Below are 20,275 nucleotides of genomic sequence, written 5' to 3' on the forward strand. Positions count from 1 at the left end.
GCCACCATGTTGTTGCTGGGAATTGTACTCAGGACCTCTGGATGAGCGAGCAGTCAGTGCTCCTAACAGCTGAGCCAGCTCTCTAGCCCCAGCTGAGAACTTTTTTTTTAAAAAAAAAAAAAAAAAAAATGAGGGGCTGGAGAGCTGGCTCAGCGGTTAAGGGCTGCTCTTCCAGAGGACCTGGGTTTGATTCCTACCTCCCATGTGGCTGCTCACCAAGTTTGTCACTCCAGTCCCAAGGGCCTTCTTTTGGCTTCTGAGGGTCCTTACTGCATAAGGATGATGGACAGACAGACATGCAGGCAAACCCTCTTCCACTGTACACATAAAATAAAATATATTTTTAAATGAAAAAAATTATGAATAATGTTAAACTTTGTCATTTCTCGTCTTTACATACCATCTCCTTAGTGTTTTTTACCATAGGCAGTTACATCAACTTACTTCATTTTAAACGTTAAACGTTGAATTACAGAAATATATCTTAGCCATATTATACTGTTTTCACATTCTAGATTTTATGTGCTAATTAACATTTGTTCAAGGTTTTATGTTTAGGTTGTTGATTTATGATAGTCCTTAACACCTCTGTTTTGATACTTTTATATTTATTTCTGTGTGTGCATCTGACAGAGTGCACTTGGAGTTAGAGGCACCTCTGGAAGTTAGTTCTCTCCATCCATCATGTTAGTGCTTCTCAACCTTCCTGGTGCTGTGGCCTTTAACGCAGTCCCCTATGTTGTGGTGACCCCCGACCATAACATTATTTTCATTGCTACTTTATAACGGTAATTTTGCTACTGTTATGAGTTGTAATGTAAATCTGTATTTTCTGATGGTCTTCCAACCCTGTGAAAAGGTCATCCACAGGCTGAGAACCGGTGCATCCTGGAGGTCTCAGGTCTTCAGGCCTGGTGACAAGTGCCCACCCACTGAGCCATCACTAGCCTCGCCTCTTGTCTGGCTTTTATGTCAGGGCTCAGGTAGCTCTGAGACTGAAATGCTCCTTCTCCTTTCCGGAAGAGCTTATGAAGCCTGACATCTCTTTTTCAGTGTTGGTTGTAATTACTGGTGAAGCCTGTGTTTGAGCTGCCTTGTGGCTGAGATGAGGACAGTGTAGACTGGTTTTAATTGAGCTTGAGTTTTGATCATTTGTTTTTCGAGAAATTTGCTCATTTCATCTCAGATGTTGAACTTATTGGCATCAGGTTACTAATAATATCATGTTTTTCTATCAGTATCTTCGGCTTTATGAAAAATTTTGCAGTTTTGCTCCCGACTTCAGAGTTTTGTATTTTTTTTCCCTACCAGTGTGTGATGTAATGTTAGTTTGATCAACTTTACTCAACCCTGGGTCCCCTGGGAGGGGAGTCCCAGTGATGGGTTGTCTAGTTCAGGTCGTCCCTGAGCACACCTGTGGGGGATAGTCTTGGTTATGTTAATTGAGGTGGGAAGCCCCACCCTCTGTGGGTGGCACCGGCGAGTGGGCGGGGCCCTGGGTTACATAAGAGTCAAGTGAGCTGAGCAGACACATGTGTGCTTCAATTTATTCTTCTGCGCTTCCAGCTGTTGACACAATGTAATGGGCCAGCCTGGTGCTCCTGCTGCCATGGTGATGAACTGTAATCCCTTGTGAGCTAAAATTAACCCTTTCTCTCCTAAACTGCTTTGGTCACAGGATTTTAACCACAGCAAGGGGAAATGAAGCTAAGACATCCTTTAGTGACTGCCTGCCGTTGAGGCATTTATTTGTTTGTAAGCTTTGCATACCTAAAAGGAAGGATCCTTTCTGTGGATTTTCATGTTGCTTTCCATGGCCTGTGATACCAGCGCTGGCTGTAAGCACCGTGGACCAGAACTGATGGGGTGGGAGTGGGTTATTATCGTCCAGATGGATAAGATGCACATCCACCTGGAGCCGATCACTTCACAACAGTTTTCTCAGCTCTGTAATCATCGGTGGCTTCAGTGTGCCCTTGTGACCTTGCTTCATCGGCAGAGTTAGAAATTGGGCGGTGGCTTAGGGGAACAGCTTAGACTCTTGCCTCCCTCCTGAGCCTTGCTGATGGCTTCAGAAAACAAACAAACAAACAAACAAACCCAATGCAGAGGTGCATGAAGAGTAGCGCACATTTCCTACAGTTCCAGAGACAGAGAGGCCCAAGATGGAGGCACACACAGGCTCAGTGCTGGTGAGGACAGGACGTGCCTGCACCATTGAGGATGTGGTTAAGTCCCTCTTGCCATTGCTATAGGGGTGGCAGTCCTGCGCAGACCAAGGCACGTCCAGAAGGCCTCGCCTCTTAGTACTGCTGCACTGGGGATTAGATCTCCACACATTTAGACCACAGTGACAAGTTCCTGTTTCTCTAGCGTCATAAGATAGATCATGGCTTATTTTATTACTTTCTTTCCTGGCTTAAAACTGCAAATATAGTTTAAAAATAGTCAAGAATGACAGACGGAGGGGGTTTAGTAACCAGAATAACAGTGTAATATATCCTATATCCTTACATTCTAAATATTATATAAGTAATCAGCAAAATAAAGCCACTTGAAAATGACAAGGTAGGGGTTAGAGAGACAGCTCAGTGGTTAGATCCCTTGCCACTCCTGGAGAGGCCCAGAGTTTGGTTTCCCAGCACCCACACTGGGTGGCTCACAACTACCTGTAACTCCAGCTCTAGGGGATCCAGTGTTCTGTCTCTCTGGGAGCCCCTACATGTATGCGCCTAATTCACCACCACCCCCACATAAATAAAAATAATTTTTTAAAAGCTAAGCTAATAAGTAGATAATTCAGCAGAAAGAACAGTGAATATGATGAACTATCCAGCTGGCCAGCAATTAAAGCGTTGAAGTTGAGGTAGACCCCGTTCTCGTGTGTTAAAGTCTTAGTTGGCAAGTATTGAAAGACGCGAGCATGCTTGTTTTGGTTGAGGTGAAGGTATGGTTTGGAGTGAGAACAATATAGTAGGCAAGATGGCTGCCTCTCACGCCCAGCCTTCATCTAGAAAGGTAACTGGGTGTGTTTGCTCCTGCTCCGAAGTTCAGTTTGTCACAGTTTCCTGTGCAGAGGTGAATCCTGAGAGGTCTTTGGAGGGGAAGGGGAAGGGGTGGTGTATGGCACACAGAAGGTCCCAGTCCTTGAAGTGCGAGCTCCCTGGCAAATGGACCTGCTCGCCTGGCACCCAGCTCCCTCAGGCTGCCTTTTGCTTTGGAGGTTTGCTCTCGTCAGTGAGAGCAGGGGCTGCTCCAGGGGTCAGCACGTTGTCCTGAGTGGATCTGCAGTGCGCCTCCCAGTGTACAGTGCCCACTGGGTGACGCTCTGAGGTGACTGTGGGTGCTCAGTGGGTGACGATCTGAGGTGAGTATGGGTGCTAAGTGGGTGACGATCTGAGGGGAGTATGGGTGCTCAGTGGGTGACGCTCTGAGGTGAGTATGGGTGCTCAGTGGGTGACACTCTGAGGGGAGTATGGGTGCTCAGTGGGTGACACTCTGAGGTGAGTATGGGTGCTCAGTGGTGACACTCTGAGGGGAGTATGGGTGCTCAGTGGGTGACGCTCTGAGGTGAGTATGGGTGCTCAGTGGGTGACGATCTGAGGGGAGTATGGGTGCTCAGTGGGTGATGCTCTGAGGTGTCTGTGGGTGCTCAGTGGGTGATGCTCTGAGGTGAGTGCACTCCCTCTAAAAGGATTTAGGGAGCCATCTTTAATCCCTAGCCAGTGCACTTGAGTAAAATAAGAATGGTACCACGAGGAATGCCTCTTAACCTTTATTGTGTGACTGGGGAGCAAGAGAGGTTGGTACGGTGTGGTACAGTGTGGTATGGCGTGCGAGCAGGGAACCATGGATGTCGTTCAGGAGAGAGAAGCATAGTTATGGCAGTTCAGAGATGAGGCTGAGAGGATGGAATTTCACAGTCCTGCGGGGAATGTGAAGCTTCCCCATCAGTCAAGCTGAGTACCTCCTGTCAGGGTGGCATGCTTGTGAGGCTTGCTTCCCGCTTCCGGGCTGCATTAACTCACTGCTTGGTTGATAGATTAGATATGGAGACAGCAGGCCTGCAACACCGAGAGACGGCTAGAAGCAACTTCAAGATGCTCTTTTAAAATAGTATATTTAACGTGAAAGTTCAGCTGAAGTTGAACATTAGTTGAAGCTGTCATACAACCTGAAATCTCTCCTTTTTCAAAGCTGATTTTCTTCCCTCAGATGAAAAGTGAATAATGAATTAGCCTGTCATTATAAAAGGAGAGAATGTTAGTAGACTCTGTATTTCCTTTTAAACGAGTTGCCTATTGTATTCCTTTCTGATTTCCTATATAGATATTTTAGAAACACATTCATCTTTTTACCTCACCCCTGTCAAAGTTACCGACACATTTTAAGCTCTTCTTGAACAATGACAATTTTCAGAAGAGACTCAACTCACTTCAGTATGGCTAGTTGTTGTTGTGTTTTTTTTTGTTTTGTTTTGTTTTTTAAATATCCAATTGCCCGCCTCACCCCCTGTCCCTCAATAAGCTCGGTGTGCTGCCGACAGCAGGGCTGGAGAGGTGAGCTGCCCAGGCTCCCTTTGCCTAGCTGTGAGGATCTCATGTGCCTCATTCTTAAGAAATGCATTCAAGTTTACATGTCTGAGGAGTGCAGATGGTATGATCCACTTATTGTGCTTTTAAAAACAGGTTGTGTGTGTGTGTGTGTGTGTGTGTATGAGTGTGTGTGTGAAGGTGAGAGAGAAAGAGAAAGAGAGAGAGGTGCCCATGGAGGCCAGAAGAGGGCGTCAGGTCCCCTAGAGTGAGACTTGTAGGTGGTTGGGTTGGGATCTGAACCCCAGTCCTCTAGAAAGGCAATAAGTGCTCCTGACTGTTGAGCCGTCTGTGCAGCCTCAGTTGCTGCTCCTTTCAGTTCCGTGGTGCTTCTGGGCAGCTTTTCTTTTCCCTTCCACCATTGGAACTGTGGCCCATCACTGCCAAAGCCCCGGCCAACACGGAGGATGATCTCTCCTTCCTCCCCATCCTGTTCGTCACTATGACCTTATAGCACGTTTAGCCCCAGACTTGCCGAGCTGTGCAAATCTCCTGCCAGCACATTTATGTCCTAGGTATTGCATAGCTTTCACCTTGACGCGTGGCTCTGGTCTGCACTTGCCGTCCCTCAGTCTTGTGTACAGCTGCCCCGGGTTCTCCCTTCAGGGACATGTTGCTTCTCCTTGATAATGTCCCTGCTTTCCTGGATCACATGATTTCTTGTGTTTTGATTTATAACCTTAGTTTGGCGGAACACTCTAAACATTAGAAAGCTTTTGTGTTCTGGGTTTTTTTTTTTTGTTTTGTTTTGTTTTGTTTTTTTGTTTGGCCTATACATGTCTAAAAATGTCTAGGCGACTTTCTTTGATTGATAGTGAAATGGAGGGCCACCAGACTATGATAGTTTTTATTTTCAAGGCTGTGTATGTAGCTTTTATTGTCATGTTGAATTGCTTGAATTTTTTTTTTAAAAAATAGTAACTGAAAATATATTTTGCTATGAAATTATGAAATGGGTCAGGTGGGTGTGGTTTAGCTTTCTAAGAATAATTCTGTCTGGGTGACAGTGAGCCAACCGCACTACTGTCTTTACATCCGAGGTGTGCAGAGTTCTGGGCTCATGGCGACAGTGGTACCTCTTGACGCTTTATCTGAACACCCGAGTGCCCTCGGTAACACGCTCAGTACTGGTTCACAATCTGTTTACTTAGAACTGATTGCAGTGATGTAGGAATAAGCCATGGAGTCTGGATTATAAAACAGTGGACCCTGCTGCTACTCTCCAGTGCGACTGATAATTTAGTCCCGACTTATATACTGAAATGGATGCTGTCCTTACTTAGATGGCATCACCCACCTGTCTGTCATAACTCTGTGCTGAACCTGAGAATATCTGATGTTACTTTGTTTCTATATTTTTATCGTCTCTAAGAATTTCATAAATTGTGTTTTGATTGTATCCACACCCCTTCTCACCTCCCCAGCTCTTCCCAGATCCACCCCTACCTCCGTCTCCCTCCACCTTTGTTCCTCTTTTTAAAGATAATAACCCATTGAGTCCAGTTCGTGCTGCCTGTATCCTACTTGAGTGTGGGGACACCCACTGAAGTGTGGTTGATTTATCAGAGCCCATGCCATTAAAAACTAGACTCTCCCTTCTCCAGATGCCATTGACTGACCATAGCTTCTCAGTCAGAGGTGAGGGCTCATGACCGCTCACTCCCCGTGCTACGGTGTTGACTGGCTTGATTTTGTGCTTGTTTTGTGTAGGCAGTCATAGTTTCTAGGTCTTGAGTCCTGTCATGTCCTGAAGACACTATTTTGTTCTGGTGCCCCCTGACTTCTAACTCTCTCTAGAATCTTCCTGCTTCCTCTTCCACCATGGGCCTTAACTCTGTGTGTGCATGTTGCTACAGGTATCCCAGCTGTGACTTTCTGCATTAGCTGTTGCCTACAGCAAAATGAAACTTCTCTGGTGCATTTTGAGAGCTGTCCTCATCTGTGTATACAGAGCTAAGACTAAAGGACAGTTTGATACTGTGTCCATTTAGCAGAAAAATTGTAGCAGAAATACCTCTGATGAGTGTGAGCTCTCCAACGTGGGTTCTTGACGGGGTCTGCAGCATCAGGCAGGAGTTCCTTCCTCTAGACCAGGCTCTAAATCCAGCCAGAAAGCAGCTAGTTACCTCAAATCCAGCCAGAAAGCAGCTGGTTACCTCAAATCCAGCCAGAAAGCAGCTGGTTACCTCAAATCCAGCCAGAAAGCAGCTGGTTACCTCAAATCCAGCCAGAAAGCAGCTGGTTACCTCAAATCCAGCCAGAAAGCAGTTGGTTACCCCACACATTTCTGCTCTTATTGCAGCCATGGCATATGGAGAGGGGTGGGAGGTAGGGGTGGGAGAAAGTGAGGAGGAAGTGGAGAGGGGTGGGAGGTAGGGTGAGGAGGAAGTGGAGAGGGGTGGGAGATAGGGGTGGGAGGAAGTGAGGAGAGGAAAAAATAACTCTAAGGATGTTTGAAAAAGCTATATAAAATGTATTTTATAAGCTATGTATATGAAATATATATGAATTTGTATAACTATATAGAACTGTATATGAATCAAGTATATAAATGTATATGAATTTAATGGGAGAAATACATATCTTAAGCAGTTCCTCCCAGAATCCCTAAATTGCCAACTGAAAGCAGAGCAAGTATGGGTTCCCGAGGAGCTCTTGGTCCCCTAAGCAATGCAGGCCTTTTCCCTTCTGCTCACCGGAACTTGCTGGTTAGACCCTGCTGCTGAAGGCAGCACACACACTGATCACAGGACAGAAAAAACCAAGTTGGCACTGAGCAGGAAGCTGTCCCCTGTGGGTTAGCTTTCATAGCACTAGAAGGTGCTGTGCGGGCTGCTGGGAGTGGGGTGGGGTGAGGGTCACCATCCTCTAACCCAGCTGTGAACCCCATAAATGGCAACAATGACTGACAAGACAAAGTATGTCATTTTAGTCTAGATTTTTAGTTTGAAACTTGCTTTTTCTCTTCAGAAACGTGTGCTGACTTTGCATTTTGTTTTGTTCTGTTTTCTTTTTTTCTTGTGTGGGGGGATGAGAGTGATATCTTCTTTTATCTTCTAATACTCTGGGGTCCAAGGAACCCCAGTCTTCTATTTCTGCCGGAGGTTCATTTGTGTAAACTGTTTCTCTTCTTGGGTAAGCCTTTCTCTTTGCAGTTACTCTTCTGCCTCCTCCCACACCCTGGCTTTTCCTGACTGGAGGCATGCTGTGGTGGGGATATTTGGGAGGATCAGAAGGGTCTCCCAAATTCTTCCCTTTTCTCAGAATCCTACCCACGCACCATGCACAATTCTTCTCTTCTCCACTTTTGAAGTTTTATCCAGCAAGTCTACCCGAGTGTTTTTGTTTGTTCCGTTTTGACTCATTATGGTTTTGATTTGTTTCCTGGCTTTCTTATTCCTCATGGTTGTATCTTTTCCTAGTGAATTTAGTCACATTGAACACACTGTTGGTGTTCACTAGAGCCTTTCTCTTCTGGGCTTAGAATTCCCTTAAGCGTCTTTTGTAATTCCAGTCTAGAGGCCATGCGTCTTCTTCACTTGTCCTTAGCACGGAAGGTCTTTCCTTGTAGAACCTTCACTGTGAAGGAGAGCCTTGCTAGCTGCCATAATCTTGGTTTGTAGTTATTTTCTTTCAGGACCCAAAATATATCCATGGCCTCCCGGCATTTAGAGTCCTTCTGAGAAGTCTGCTGCTAGTCTCTAACTTGGTGTTAGCCTGTTACTTGACAGTTCCCTCTTGCACAGTGTAATGCTTCCTCTTTGTCCTGTAAACAACCTAACCTGAGTATGTCTGGCATGTACTTCTATAGTCATGTGTGTTTGAAATTCTGAATGTTTCTTGTATCTGGATATCATGCCTTTCTCAAGATTTGGGAGGTTATGTCTGTTTTTTTATACAACTCAGGGCCACCAGCCCAGGGGTGACAGGGACCACAGAGGGCCGGGCCCTCCCACATCAATAACCAGTCAAGAACACTCTCCACAGGCTTGCCCACAGGACAGTGTGCTGGAGGAATTTTCTAAATTGAGGTTCCTTCTTCCCAAATGACTCTACCTTGTCATCCTGACAAAAAAAAACCTAACCAGGATACCCAAAGCAGTACTAACAGCTGGTGAGTCCAGGCAAGGGTCAGGATGTTCATTGCATGGTAATTTTACTGTAGATTTGAAAAAAGAAAAAAAAAGGGGGGGGGGAGGAAAGGCAATGAAAACGATTTTAATCTCCCAAATGAGGAGATCCGTCTTGAGTCATATTATTCAGTCTGACATTGTGAGTTTGCATGGTCACAGAATTGCTGTATTTAACAGGGAGAAAATGGGATTGAGTGGAAATAGCTTTTTCTGGAAAAATTAGCTCTTTAAAAAAAAAAAATTATTAAAAAACCAAATGGGCGCTGAAGTAGAGTTTGGCCAGCCATCAGAGGGCAGTGCAGACAGTGATTCTCCTCCTCAGGCCATTCAGAGCCTCAGAATGGTGTCCACACGAGGGCGCTGTTCTCTGCACACATCCTTTTAAAAGCATTTCTGAGGGCCGAGCCTGTGGATCGTCGCATGACTTCCCCAGTCCCCACTCACGGTTCTCAGTCTGTGGACTGTTTACCTTTTGGCTCTTCCAACTCCCAGAGCGTCTGGATGTGAGAGGGAATGAGCTAACTTCTTACGTGTGCCCCAAAGGCAGCTAACACGTTTGCTGATGCCCACCACGGCGTCAAGATCCTTGTCTCTCTAACTATGAACTGCCTAAACACAATCTTATTGCAATGAGTATTTAGATTCCCAGGATCTGTAACAACAAGGAGTTTCACGTGGGGGTTTTACCTCTTTGAGAGCTGACATATCTCCTTAACTGAGTGGCTGGGTGAGGACATCCATCTTTCTGTGTGCTTGCCTGGAGAAGGGCCATTCATGTAGACGATAGAGAAGACTGTCCATCAAGGGCAAGGCGCATCTGTGTTATGCGGCATTCTCCTAACTCCAGTGCCTGTGGGGGTAGATCGCCCTGGAAGTGAAAACCATAGAGCTTGGTGGGAGGGAGTGTCAGGTTATTGAGGGGTAGGAAGCTAGCCATAAAAAAATGCACACAGGGCCTTGGAAGTAGCTAGTAAGTTCACATATAACAAAGTGTTTTGGGCTGAGTGGAACAGGCAATACTTCATGGTCTCTTCACAGTCTTGTTTAGAAGTCCTTCACGGAGAAGCACAGTATCTGGACAGCACTGTCTCCCTGGTGACTTACTCTGACAGTCTTCAAGTGAGGGAAGTGCCTATATTCATCTTTCAGTGTACCACTTATGGTTGTTAGTTTGCATAGTTGTCTCTTCTAGCATAAAGATGGATAGCAGATAGGTATATCTCCCCCCCCCCCCCCCAAGCTGGTCCCATTTTGGACCTGCAGTGCAACTTACTCCCCTTTGGGAGGGGAGTCCCCTTCTATTATTGTCATTATTGCTTCTTATGTCCTTTTCCTGCTCTCCGTGACAGTCTGCTCTCTGTAAGGGCCTCTGCCTGTGAAGGCCTGCTCTCTGTGAGGGCCTACTCTCTGTGTGAGGGTCTGCTCTTTGTGCGAGCCTGTCCTCTGTGAGTTTCTGTTCTCTGTGAGGGCCCACTCTCTGTGTGAGGGTCTGCTCTCTGTGAGGATATGCTCCCTGTGAGAGCCTGTTCTCTGTGAGAGCCCCCACTTTCTGTGAGGGCCTGCTTTCTGTGAGGGCCTGCTTTCTGTGATGGTCTGCTCTCTGTGAGGGTCTGCTCTCTGTGAGAACCTGTTCTCTGTGAGGGTCTGTTCTTTGTGAGAGACCACTCTCTGTGTGAGGGTCTGCTCTTTGTGAGAGCCTGTTCTCTGTGAGGGCCTGCTCTCTGTGAGGCTCTGCTATCTGCAAGGGAACATTCTCCTCAGTGTGTCAGGTGCTCTGTGAGCATCTCTTGGCTTCATCTTGTTTTTGTTACAAACACAGCAATCTCTCTCAGGCCTTTTCTTGCTAGTTGCTCTCCTTGGTGCTGTTTATCTTCAAGACTTCAGGAAGGTGGCTCCCTTTCTGGTATCAAGTATAAACAGCTTGCAAATCTTTTTTTCTAATTTATTTGGTTGGCTGTTTTATCAGGCTGGTCTCCTGCTCCTCTAAGCAGTGAGCTGGGGCTCATGGCTGAGATTCTGAGTTTCTCCCCCTCAGTTTCCCTCTCTGGCCAGCTGCTCCCCCGGTACCTCGAGTCCTGTTACTGTATGTCTCAATTTTGTTTTCTAATTGTTATTATAATCGCTTTATTTACTCCTTACAACTGACAGTGTCAAGGAGACCCTACCTATTCTAGGATATGAGGGGTTAAGCACCTCAGCTAGTCTTCCTCTAACTGGTGTCGGCAGCATGTAGGTTCTGTTCTTCATAACCTGTGGGGAGATCAGACGTTTATAAACAAAGTCATTGTTGCTTAGCAACAGGATACATTCTGAGAGATGTGCCCTTAGGTGAGTTTCACTGCAAACATAATAAAAACCACTTACCCAAACTAAGACGTAGTCATGTTGCTATTAGACAATTCAATCTCATGTCCCCGTTGAACACGAGGAACAGCTTTAACGAGATACTGTTACCGTTGTGTTATTATGTGACACGTACACTTAGTAAGAGCTTCAGTGAGTTTTATTAACCTTACAGATTTGAATAGAAAACATTGTAACGGAATTCTGCAGACTGTAAATTCTTAAAACTGTACTCAATCTTGAAGTCCCGAGACTCCTCCGTCATTTTACACAGCCCCAGCTCCAACCTCTGTCTTCTCGGCTTTGGCTTCCGATGGCGCATGCTCTCCAGCTTGACATTTGACACTGTCCAGCAGACAGCTGTGTTTAGTATTTGATTGCTTTTTCATCTGTACATCGCACGGCCAGTGAGATGGTAAAAATGCCGGCTGATTATGGCAGTGTCTTCTCAATCTTTTAAATGTGAGAAAAAAAGTATTACTTTTGAAAGGACACGTTTGAAGCAAAATATTTTTACATTATTTATTTTTGCTAATGAGATTTTACTTATCTCCTTTAAAGTAATTTAAGAGTAATTGAATTAGGGAGATAGCTTGGCAGAGTGTGTACTCAGCGTGTATGGGGCTCTTGGTCTGATTCTTAGCACCACCCAAAATAAAGCAATCCACTTAGTTTTGCTTATGAATTTTATGTGTAAATACAGGGTTACTACTTTTGACATTATTATCTGTATCATTCCCAGTAATGCAGCAACTAAGGCTGCTGTGTTCAGGAGTATGATGAATATGACTGACTTCCCATGCTCATCTTAGCTTAGGTCTTGGTTACGTGCTCCAGAGCAGACATGGAGGCAGGGGGAAGCAGCTTCGCTCATGTCATCTCAAATCTCTGAGATTCCCAGGGTTTAAGCATGTTCTACCTCCCCAGTCCCATGCCCATCTGGTGGCACACCCCACGTGTCCTGCAGGGACTGTGCACCCTTGCAGTCCCTTGGACGGGGCAAGCCCTCAGAGTTGCTCCTCACAGCCATTTTCCTCCTTGACCCAGAAGACTTTCAGACTTATGTGTCAAGCTGTAATATTCTAGTAGCTGTAATTGTCTGAACTTCCTCATTATCTTGAGCTTGCTAGAGCTTGTCAGCGCGGCTGCTTATACACCATGGAAGCCGCCTCTAATGTTATAATAGAATTAAATTCATCTGACCTAGGTCCTGGGCTTATTTCAGACATCAGATACTTATCTTGAAGCCCTAAGAACATCTCAATTTAAAAATTGACCTTTGGAGTCAGTCCCTCTAGTCCGCTAGTTGTACATAACCAACGTACGCTTTAAAGAGCAACCCGACTTTATTAATGTGTCTTCAAAATGTAATGCAGTTATAAAAATGTCTGCAGGGCAAGATGCCTTTAAAATGACATTCTCTTTCTTTACAGAGGTACTTTCTCGTTGGGAGCAATCACGCAGAGACGAAGTACCGCGTCCTGAAAATCGATAGAACAGAGCCAAAGGATTTGGTGGTAATTGACGACAGGGTAAGTCGCAGGCCTCCCTGTAAGTCCTGCGTGCAGGCTCTCCAGCGTGTGTTGTTCAGAGGAGGTGAAATCACAGCTCTTAGTGGGATGGCACCTGGGCTTTGCTGCTGTTTTTTCTGTGGTATGATTTTAACCACACACCTCAATTTTCTAATTGGCTTCTAGAAATGACTGGTGTTGAGAAATTAGGCAGAATTATACTTCGTCCTTCAATTGATTTGTTTCTGAGAGCACAGATTCCCCTAGAAAGACAATGAAGATATTTTCCTAACCTACTGACCTTTTTTAAGGATTCAGTGTAACTAATATTGCATCTACCAGAGTGTGTATTACTGTGCTTCAGTACAGATGTTTCATTATGCTGATGGAAAGCACATTTGAAGGCTTGCTGTGCACTAAGAAACACTAAACAATTGTTATGCAGATCCTGTGCTGTCTAGACTCAGGAGTGCAAAGGCTCAAATTAATCAAGAACACGAGGCTGTTAGTCAAAGGTACCATATAAGGTAGTGGTGATGACGTGTTAATTTTTAGCTTTTCCAAATGAAGGAACTTATTCTTTGTGTTGAATTTCCTAGATAAATATTTCTGAATCCATATAGGTCCCAGTTTTGTGAAATACATTAGTAGTTACAGTTTGGAATAATTTTCATTAAGATCTTTTCAGAAGTATGTCCTGTGTTCTAACGATTGTGGATAAACTCATTGTTATGGTTTTTGATTTCCTGAACTACTCCCGGGAGTCCCTGCCCCTGGATCTGCCCGGAAGCTTCTATGGATACAGTGAGGTGTTGGTGTTGTCTTTACGTGCTGGGGATGATTGGTCAGGAAGACCCTTGAGGAGCTTTGGGCTGCCTCATACAAATGCACGTCTAGTTGGGGGTTTGCATTTCATTTTTAGGGCTTCGCAAACTTACTGACTTAGGTGGATCCCTTAGAGCTCTGAGTCTCCAGCTCACACTCTAAAGCGTTGACATAATTTTCGAACACAGCAGTGTGAGCCAGGCCTCAGCCTTACGTGTTGTTACATACCTGCCACTATGTCGTGACGTGACACAGTTGACAGAGTCGTTTATGAGTCCTGCAGGGGAAGCAGTCTCACAGGCGTGCTTGTTTCACAGCACGTGTACACGCAACAGGAAGTGCGGGAACTCCTTGGCCGCCTGGATCTAGGAAACAGAACAAAGATGAGCCAGAAAGGGTCCTCCGGGTTGTTTCGAGCTGTCTCGGCTTTTGGTGTTGTAGGTAAGAAGAGCCTTCCTTGCCTGTTTCTTTATGTTGGTACAGATTACTTAAAGAGAGCTCGTATGTCTCTGTAGCTGCACAGCCTTGACTCATCCCCTATGGCTCTGCTTCAAACATCACTATCAGTCTATCAGACATTTGAACACTATCCACTCATGTGCTCAGCACCGTTCAGGTTTATATAGAAATAAAGAAATAGAGAGATGTTTGGAGGTATCTAATGTCTGGCTTGCTGTGGAATGAGAAGTAAAAATTAGCTTGAGCTATAAGCATCTGCCTCACTTCCCATCAGCTAGAATTACAGATTCAGTAAAACTTGCTTTAGATTGAACAGGACAGGCTACAGTACAGCCTGTCACAGACTCCTTTGGGTGACGCCTTAATTGGAATTTTCTATTGCCGTGTTAATAGGATGACCACAAGCAATTTGGGGAAATGGTTGATTTGGCTTGTGTTTATAGTTCATTATCTAGAGAAGTCAGGGCAGGAACTCAAGGCAGGAATTAGAGGCAGGGACAATGCAGAGGCCGTGAGGACTGCTGCTCACTGGCTTACTCCTTATGGCTTGGGAAGCCTGCTTTTCTACAGGATCCAGGACTGCCAGCCAAAGGGTACCACCCACAGTGAGCTGGGTCCTCTGCATTCAGGCCAGTCCTGGAGAAGCATTTTCTTGATTAAGATTTCTTCTTGCCCGATGACCCTAGCTCCTATCAAGTTGACTCCAGCACAGTGACCCCTTTCTTACTCAATGAGAACGTTTCTTCAAAATCACAGAGGGATTCTATTCTTACTGTACAGTGTAAATCACTGTGACTCAGAGACACGGTTTCCATTTTTAGCAAGGTCCGTGGAATTTCAGATAAGGGTTTCCAAGCTGTGCTAGCTTTGCAGGGAATGTGGGGCTTTAGTTCACTTCAAAGACCTGATGTTGATCTCTTCCCCAACGTCTCTGAGGCAGGGTCTCCCTGTCTGGCCTGGAGTTTGATGTGTAGACCAGGCTGTCCTCGAACTCACAGATATCCTCCTGCCTCTGTGTCCCAAGTGCTGGGATTAGAGTTGTGTGCCTCCCCAGCTAACCTGGTGTTGATCTGCTTTAGCCTGGGCCTGATCCTCCCATTTTTTTTTTAACTCAAGCTCCGCCCCTTCCTTTCCTGTGCTCCGATGCTCTGTGCGCCCCTCCTGGTGACAGACCATTCAACCTCTCTGCTGCTTGATGATATTCTTTTCCCTGGTTGTGAGAAAGTGGCTTAAGGAAGGTCTCTTTGGTTCACAGTAGGAGGGCACAGCCCTTCATGGCCGAGAAGGCACAGCGGCAGTGGCCGAGGCAGCTGGTCACAGTGCAGCCACAGTCAGGAAGCAGAGAGGAGTGAACCCTGGTGTGCAGCCTAGCTTCTCCAGCCTTTTTTCATTCAGCCCTGGTCCCCAGCCCATGAGTGGTAACGCATACTTTCAGAGTGAATCTTCCTGCCTCGGTTAATCCACTCTGGGAGGAGAGTTGTCTTCCAGGTGACATAAGTTGTCACAGATAGCTCTGTGCCTGATTGGGCTAGGACAGAGGAGAGAAGCCAGGACAGACAAGGCGACTGTAAGCTGTACGTACACAGCCAAGTCACATAATGAAAGTCCAGTCACATTGGAGTTTGTATTACTCAGATCTGGAAGGGGCAGGAGAGCTTTCCAGGAGCAGAGATTTATACTGCATCCTGAGGGAGCATTATGGTACAGGTGGAAAGAGGGAAGAGAGGCGGGGACTCTATAGAAGCGGCAGTAGGGGCCCTAGGTGCCCGGGTACCTATAGGATCTGGGATGCTGGGAATTCATCATCATGGCAAAGGCAGGTTGTTCAGAGTGTTCACATCACAGTTCCTCAATGGCGGGAGCTCGAGAGTTCCTTAAGCCTGCTGTGGTATATACTGGGTCATGGCTGCTGGTGTTAACGACTAATATGGACCTTATGTCATTTCAAGTTTCCAGTTAGCACTTCCTATTTTAACTCTGCTATTGAAACTTTTACTATACCCTGCCATTTTTGAATTATTATTTTTTTCCCTCAACTTGGTAGGATTTAGAATTACCACAGAGACTCTGCGGGTACGTCTGTGAGTGTGTTTTCAGAAAGGCGAACCTGAGCAGGAGAATGCCCCCCCCCCCCCCCCCCCCCCCCCCCCCCCCCCCCCGGGCAGCACTGTCCCGTAGGCTGGAGACTGAACAGAAGGAATGATAGCATTTTCCTGTCTCGGCTTTTTTTGTTCCACTGTAGCTGCAGTGTGACCACCCCTCTTCTTCCTCATGCTTCTGTGCCGTTTCTTCTCCACCCTGTGGACTGTCTCGGCAAACAGGGAGCCAAAGTCAGTCTCCCTCCCTTGACAAGAAGAGTAGCAAACACAGCACGGTTGGTTCCTTTCATTTGCCTTCTCCTGAGACTTGACGAGTCCTTCAAAATCTCCTGATTACTGGATACGTGTTTGAGGGCTGAGAATGTGCACTTAATATCATATGCACTCATCCATGTACATTAATAAGTTCCATGTTAGTTAAATTTATTAAATCAAGTACTGATATTTTAAAATTAAGAAAGTATTTTTTAATTAATTTATTTAAAAATTTTTTGCTTTTCAAGACGGGGTTTCTCTGTGTAGCCCTTGGCTGTCCTGGAACTCACTCTGTAGACCAGGCTGGCCTCGAACTCAGAAGTCCGCCTGCCTCTGCCTCCCAAGTGCTGGGATTAAAGGCGTGCGCCACCACTGCCCGGCATAGAAGGTTTTCTTTATGCAGAATTGAAAGGGTTAACTCTCCTCATATAATCTTATATATAATGTATATGTTATATACAATATGTATTCTATAGGTATTCTCTATGTCTAATCATGTGTGTGTGTGTACATGGGACTAGGTTATATAACCCAGGTTATCCTCATACTCGTTATATAGCTGAAGATGACCTGGAACACCTGATCTTCTTGCTTCCATCCCAAGAAATAGGATGATAAGTTCATACCATTGGGCCTGATTTAATCAGTACTGGGACTGAACCCAGGGCCTTGTGCATGCTAGGCAAATAGTCTACCAACTTAGCCACCCAAAATAATTTTAGGTTATGTAATTGCCAAAAATTTATATGACTATAAAGTTATAAAAGTATCAAAGTAGGTAATGTGTAAAGTCTTTGGTAAATATGTTTCTAAACTCATTTGCATTGCTAAGTCTATGTGACATTATATTTGTTTTTTTTTTATCTGCAGGTTTTGTCAGGTTCTTAGAAGGCTACTATATTGTATTAGTAACTAAGCGGAGGAAGATGGCAGATATCGGAGGCCATGCGATATATAAGATTGAAGATACAAGCATGATATATATCCCCAATGACTCTGTTCGGATTACTCACCCGGATGAAGCTAGGTATGCACCGGCACTGACAACTTATTATTTGTTTTTGACAGCAGCAGAACCAAAGAAATACAAATGTTGTATAGCAACATCAAGTGTTGGATCAAAATTCCAGTTTCTGCTAGGGACTGTGTAGGTCTTTTCTGCAGTCCGACACGGCTCAGCAGTTGGTGCTGAAGCCGCCAGGTGTGGGAGCAAGGTTCACAGAGCGTCAGCCTGCTAAATAAACGCAGAGCTTTTGATTGTTTACAGAGACGAGCAATGATTTCTTACATTAAAACTGGTAGGCATATTTAACCAAATGATGACACTTAGTGTCACCTCTTTATTTGTTGTGTGTGTTGTATATGTGCACATGTGTGTGGGCTTGCATGCATGCAGAGGCTGGGTGTTGGGTGTCCTGCTGTATATAGTTTTTCTGCTGTATTCCCTTGAGACATGGCCTCTCACCAAAACTGGAGCCGTTTGTGTTTCCAGCTAGAATGGCTGCCAGTGAGCCCCAGTGATGTTTCTGTCTCCCCACCTGCTTGCTAGCTCTGTGGGGGGACCCTGCAGCCATATGTGGAGTCTTATGATGTTAAGCATCTCACTGATTGTTCTGACTCTCCAATCCTGATGTCACATTTTCGTTTGAAATGGGAACAGCACAGACTACCTTAGTAATTCTGCTGAAAATGTTTCATGCATACAGAAACAGTCAGGCAAATCTGTAATGTGGGACCTTTTGTAAAGACAGTAGTCTTCTAAGACACTTGAAAACATGCAGGTCATCAAAGAAAACAATACACTTGTAGATTTTAGAACCGACATGACAGGTGCATCCTCTGACTTTCACTTAGATCCCGGTGGAGACTTGTCATGTATGCACACGTGTACACAGAGCTATAAAGGCACTTAGATCCCGGTGGAGACTTGTCACATATGCACACGTGTACACAGAGTTATAAAGGCACTTAGATCCCGGTGGAGACTTGTCACGTATGCACACGTGTACACAGAGCTATAAAGGCACTTAGATCCCGGTGGAGACTTGTCACATATGCACACGTGTACACAGAGCTATAAAGGCACTTAGATCCCGGTGGAGACTTGTCACGTATGCACACGTGTACACAGAGCTATAAAGGCACTTAGATCCCGGTGGAGACTTGTCACGTATGCACACGTGTATACAGAGCTATAAAGGCACTTAGATCCCGGTGGAGACTTGTCACGTATGCACACGTGTACACAGAGCTATAAAGGCACTTAGATCCCGGTGGAGACTTGTCACGTATGCACACGTGTACACAGAGCTATAAAGGCACTTAGATCCCGGTGGAGACTTGTCACGTATGCACACGTGTACACAGAGCTATAAAGGACTTTATTGGGTTAGGAAGCATATGGACTATAACCTAAGGACATCACATTAATATTACATTTAGAGTCTCTTGATAGAGATTGATATTGCTTGTGAGAAACGGTTACAACTGGAAGTGTCTCCTCATATTTTGGCACCTTTGGAATATACATGTAAACACAACCAAGTACTGTGGGCACAGAACAGGACTCGAGGCTGAGCACAGACCTGAGCTGTGTCTCTCATGCCCTTGTTAATATACATGGCTGGAAGAGTATTTTGTCCAGTAGCTGGTCTACCTGCGTGTTGACTGTGACTGCATGTTGTCAGTGCTGGGCTCTGCAGTTTCCACTGTGGCGTCAGGTCAGTGTCCAGGACAGGTTCAGATTTCTCTCAGTTAAGTGACGTAGGTAAATGGGGTTTGCGTGTGTCTAAGCAGGGGAGTCTCATGGCGAATTAGAAGAAGGCCATCTTGGTTTTCACTGGACTCTGTTTGTTCCCTGATTTTCTGTAGGTCTGAAATCTTTTAGAGGTTTGGTGACACTGTTAGGGACTTGACAATGGGAGGAAGACTGTTATCAATTGATAGATTGGAAGTTAGATGGGTTCAGTTGATGTCATATTATAAAAATTCAAAGGACATCAAGGCATACTTATATTTTTATGGTTGGTAATCGTTTAGAATTTAGCTATGCTCTGTCATGTTTAATATAGTGATTTAATAATCTTAAAAATAAAATTATCTTATGATTATAATACTGTGTACTATGTAGACGTTATCTATAATACAGTACAATTATGTCAATAGCTTGTTATAGGAGGAATGAAGTGATATTTTCTAATATAATTATAGAGATATGTGATCTAGTAATACAGTAAATAAGAATGTTTGGAAAAAATATCAGGAAATAAAATACAATACTACTAGGTATGTTGTCCATTTGGTAAGTAGAGGCTACCTGCACTGCATGGTTGTATTGACGGTAGGAAATTTGCCAGAACAGTTTGCCACTGTAAGGTGTTGTTAAAGAGAATTATCAGTATCTTCATAGGAGCAGAAATATACTTGGCAGAATTCCAGATCTTTATGATCCAATCTTAGCTTACAACCTCTCTAAAGGAATTTATTGAAAGTGTCTATAATAAAATTTATTCTTACAATAAAACTTTAAAAGGGAAGCCTTTAATTTAGGTAAGGAACTATCAAGGAATATGCTAGCATTCCTAATATTCAACATGGTATTTAGAACCCTAGCTAAGGCAATGTTTGTAAAATAAACAGTAGATCAGGAAAACAAGGCACTTCCCTTCCCTTTTTCCTTTCCTTGACAATGTCCCCTATGGAGCTCAGGCTGGCCCTAAACTCACAGTGAGCTTTCCTGCCATAGTCTCTTAAGTGCAGGAACCACAGGTGTGTGCTCCCACACCCAGTTTCAGGAACCACAGGTGTGTGCTCCCACACCCAGTTTCAGGAACCACAGGTGTGTGCTCCCACACCCAGTTTCAGGAACCACAGGTGTGTGCTCACACACTCAGCTGCAGGGATCACAGGTGTGTGCTCCTACATCCAGTTGCAGAAGCCACAGGTGTGTGCTCCCACACAGCTACAGGGATCACAGGTGTGTGCTCCCACACTCAGCTGCTCCCACACCCAGCTGCAGGAACCACAGGTGTGTGTTCCCACACCCAGCTGCAGGGATC

The 20,275-nt window shown here is 45.0% G+C and overlaps 1 protein-coding gene across 2 annotated transcripts in view; it reads left to right on the forward strand.

Moving 5' to 3' along the window:
- Fig4 (FIG4 phosphoinositide 5-phosphatase) overlaps positions 1 to 20,275 on the forward strand; it is a 111,862-nt gene that overhangs the window by 6,752 nt on the left and 84,835 nt on the right. The window contains exons 2-4 of one of the 2 annotated variants that reach the window (XM_034524793.2): positions 12,502 to 12,600; positions 13,722 to 13,845; positions 17,088 to 17,244. In XM_034524793.2, the coding sequence (XP_034380684.1) occupies positions 12,502 to 12,600; positions 13,722 to 13,845; positions 17,088 to 17,244 (380 nt within the window). Of the gene's footprint in view, positions 1 to 12,501; positions 12,601 to 13,721; positions 13,846 to 17,087; positions 17,245 to 20,275 lie in introns of those variants that run through there. The other variant, XM_076917075.1, reaches the window with a different exon arrangement.

The sequence above is a fragment of the Arvicanthis niloticus genome, chromosome 20 (assembly GCF_011762505.2).
Source record: "Arvicanthis niloticus isolate mArvNil1 chromosome 20, mArvNil1.pat.X, whole genome shotgun sequence".
NCBI classification, from domain to species: domain Eukaryota; kingdom Metazoa; phylum Chordata; class Mammalia; order Rodentia; family Muridae; genus Arvicanthis; species Arvicanthis niloticus.